Below are 2,640 nucleotides of genomic sequence, written 5' to 3'. Positions count from 1 at the left end.
ACCCCAACTGAAGAATGAAAGATTATTCATTGCATTATATGTTGAGAAAGGTTTACAAACTGTACCTAGCATAAAGGAGATTATAAAAAGACAGAAATAGACTGTCATCACTATAAAATTTTAAAGACCTAGAACAAATTAAATCAATTATGTTGGAATTAAAATTTAATATTAGGGAAAATATTTGTCTTTAATAACTTGGAAAAATAATAACATATAGCTCTTTAAAACAGTAAAAAAAAAAAAGAAGAAAAAAAAACCTTTGCATATATCGTATACTTTGATTCTCTCAACAACCTTGTGATAGAGGTCTTATTTCCCCAGTTTTATATGTAAGAAAAATAAAAGTAAGAAGAGTTTAATGACTTGTCTAGGATCACACAACTAATACAAGTCTAAGGCAGGATTTAAACACAATTTTTGTCTGTTTGTGTGTTTGTTTTTCTTCCAAATCAGGAAAAAAAAAATCAGCACTGTATTCACTATGCTACCTATCAACCTTGACTTTGATATACAAAATTTTAGATGGAATTTCTACAAACATTCTAAAGCATAACTATACTGTTCTTCAAGAAGCACAAGCCAATAAGAACCACTTGAAAATCATTTAAAATCATTAATAGTTAGAAAAAAATTAAAATTAAAACAACCATTGCAATTCACCAGGCTCACAAAGATAATAAAAGACAGGAAAATTAATTGCTGAAATGGCTGAGAGGAAGCAAAAAGTTGTTGGTGGTAGATCTATGGATCAAATCATCCAATCTGGAAAAACATTTTGAAATTATTCAACAAAAAATTACTGACATTCATATTCTCTACAGAAGATATCTCAAGAATGTTATTGGTAAGAATGAAGACCCGCAAGTATAATATACACAACAGCATCATTTGAGGAAAATTTTAAAAATCTGAAAAAGAGAGGTTTCCAATGATTGTTTAATGATGTAAAAGCATTTTTACAGGAAAATTATAGCATATTGCTCTACCATAAAAATTGGTAAATATGTAAATTTCACAGAAGCATGGAAAAATGTTTGAAGTGATAGTGAGTAAAAAAAACAAAGTCAAAATAATGTGTAATAACTCCAGAATTATTAAGAAATTCAAAATGGAAAGGCAACTAAATTCTGACCAAGGTGAGTAGAATATTGCCAAAGTTAAATAATTCATCTTTTTTTTCTGTAAATAATAGATTATATGACTCTGAGGAAAATATTTTATGGTTTTTTTCTTTGTTTTTAGATGATTTGGGGGTACAAGATGTTGGATAAAAATTGAATTCCTATAAATGTTTATGTTTAAAATACAGCCAATCCCCCAGGGTCTTCAAATAAAATCACATAGCATGGGATATTATGAACATTAGAAATGTCAGATTCAGTAATGGTCATCTGATCTATGAATGAACAAAATAAAGTCCACAAAATGAAAACAGATTGATTATGCAACTCTCTTTAGGAAACTGATAAGCTCAGTTACCTACATAAGCTTATATGAACTAAGTATTTTTGAAGTAATTATTTCACTTCATCATTTTCTTTTAAGAGTGAAGCAGTTCAACTTTAAAGAACTAAATGTAAATGATATTTTCCCTTTTATAACATATGACTATACTAGATATTGCCTTGCAATGGGGGAAACTTTCTGTACCATTAAGATCATCTACTATAAAAAAAATTAAATTTACTTAGGCAAGAAGATTAAAAGTAAATTTCTATAGTAATAGAAATTGACAAATGGAATCCTAACTAAATAAAGGCTTATTAAAAATCTCTATTTCCTTCATGACTCTAGTTATTTCATTAATAATTTTCTTAGTGCAGCAATGACAACCTTGTTCCTCAGGCTATATATCACAGGATTAAACATTGGAGTTACAATGGTGTAGAAAAGAGAGAGCACTTTGTCAATTTCTTCTGTGTCACTAGCTCTTGGATGCAAATATATAATGGCAGCAGATCCATAGAACAAACCCACAACTGTAAGGTGGGAAAAACAAGTGGAAAATGCTTTGTATCTACTTGTGGCTGAGGGGAGCTTCAAGACTGGGGTAATGATTTTAATATAGGACCGTAGTATGATCAGAGAGGAAGCCATGACAAATAGCACAGCCACAGCATAGACAGAAAGCTCATTCAAAGAGATGTCCCCACAGGCTAGTTTCAGTAATGGGGGAATGTCACAGAAAACATGATTGAGTATGTTTGAACCACAGAATGGCAAAGAGAAAATCTGATACGTCTGGCCTATCTGAACTGGGATCCCACAGATCCAAGAGAAAACCACCAGTTGGACACAAAATTTGTGATTCATGATGAGAGGATAGTTCAGTGGCTTACAAATGGCCACATAGCGATCATACGCCATCACAGCCAAGAGAAGGCATTCTGTGGCTCCTAGAATTAGAAAGAAGCAAAGTTGTACAGCACAAGACAGCAAAGAAATACTTTTGTGATCTGACCAAAAGTTTATTAACAGTTTAGGGACTATGACTGAGGTGTAGCAGATTTCTAAAAAGGAAAAATTCCCAAGAAAAAAATACATGGGAGTTTGGAGGGCTGGATCAGTCTTGGTTATTGCAATGATGAGACCATTTCCAATCAGAATATTCATGTACATGATTAAAAAAACTGCAAA

At 31.6% G+C, this 2,640-nt stretch overlaps 1 protein-coding gene across 1 annotated transcript; it reads right to left on the bottom strand.

Moving 5' to 3' along the window:
• Positions 1 to 1,797: 1,797 nt before the first annotated feature.
• Positions 1,798 to 2,637, bottom strand: LOC114040542 (olfactory receptor 10AG1-like; the record flags this gene model as incomplete). The annotated part of the gene is made up of 1 exon (XM_027858657.1): positions 1,798 to 2,637. A coding segment is annotated over one exon (840 nt), but the record flags the coding sequence as incomplete, so codon positions are not given.
• Positions 2,638 to 2,640: the final 3 nt, after the last annotated feature.

This window comes from Vombatus ursinus, unplaced genomic scaffold (genome assembly GCF_900497805.2).
Source record: "Vombatus ursinus unplaced genomic scaffold, bare-nosed wombat genome assembly UNPS02013467.1, whole genome shotgun sequence".
Lineage (NCBI taxonomy): Eukaryota > Metazoa > Chordata > Mammalia > Diprotodontia > Vombatidae > Vombatus > Vombatus ursinus.
Note: the sequence above shows the minus strand (reverse complement) of the source record. Positions and strands in the feature narration are given on the sequence as shown.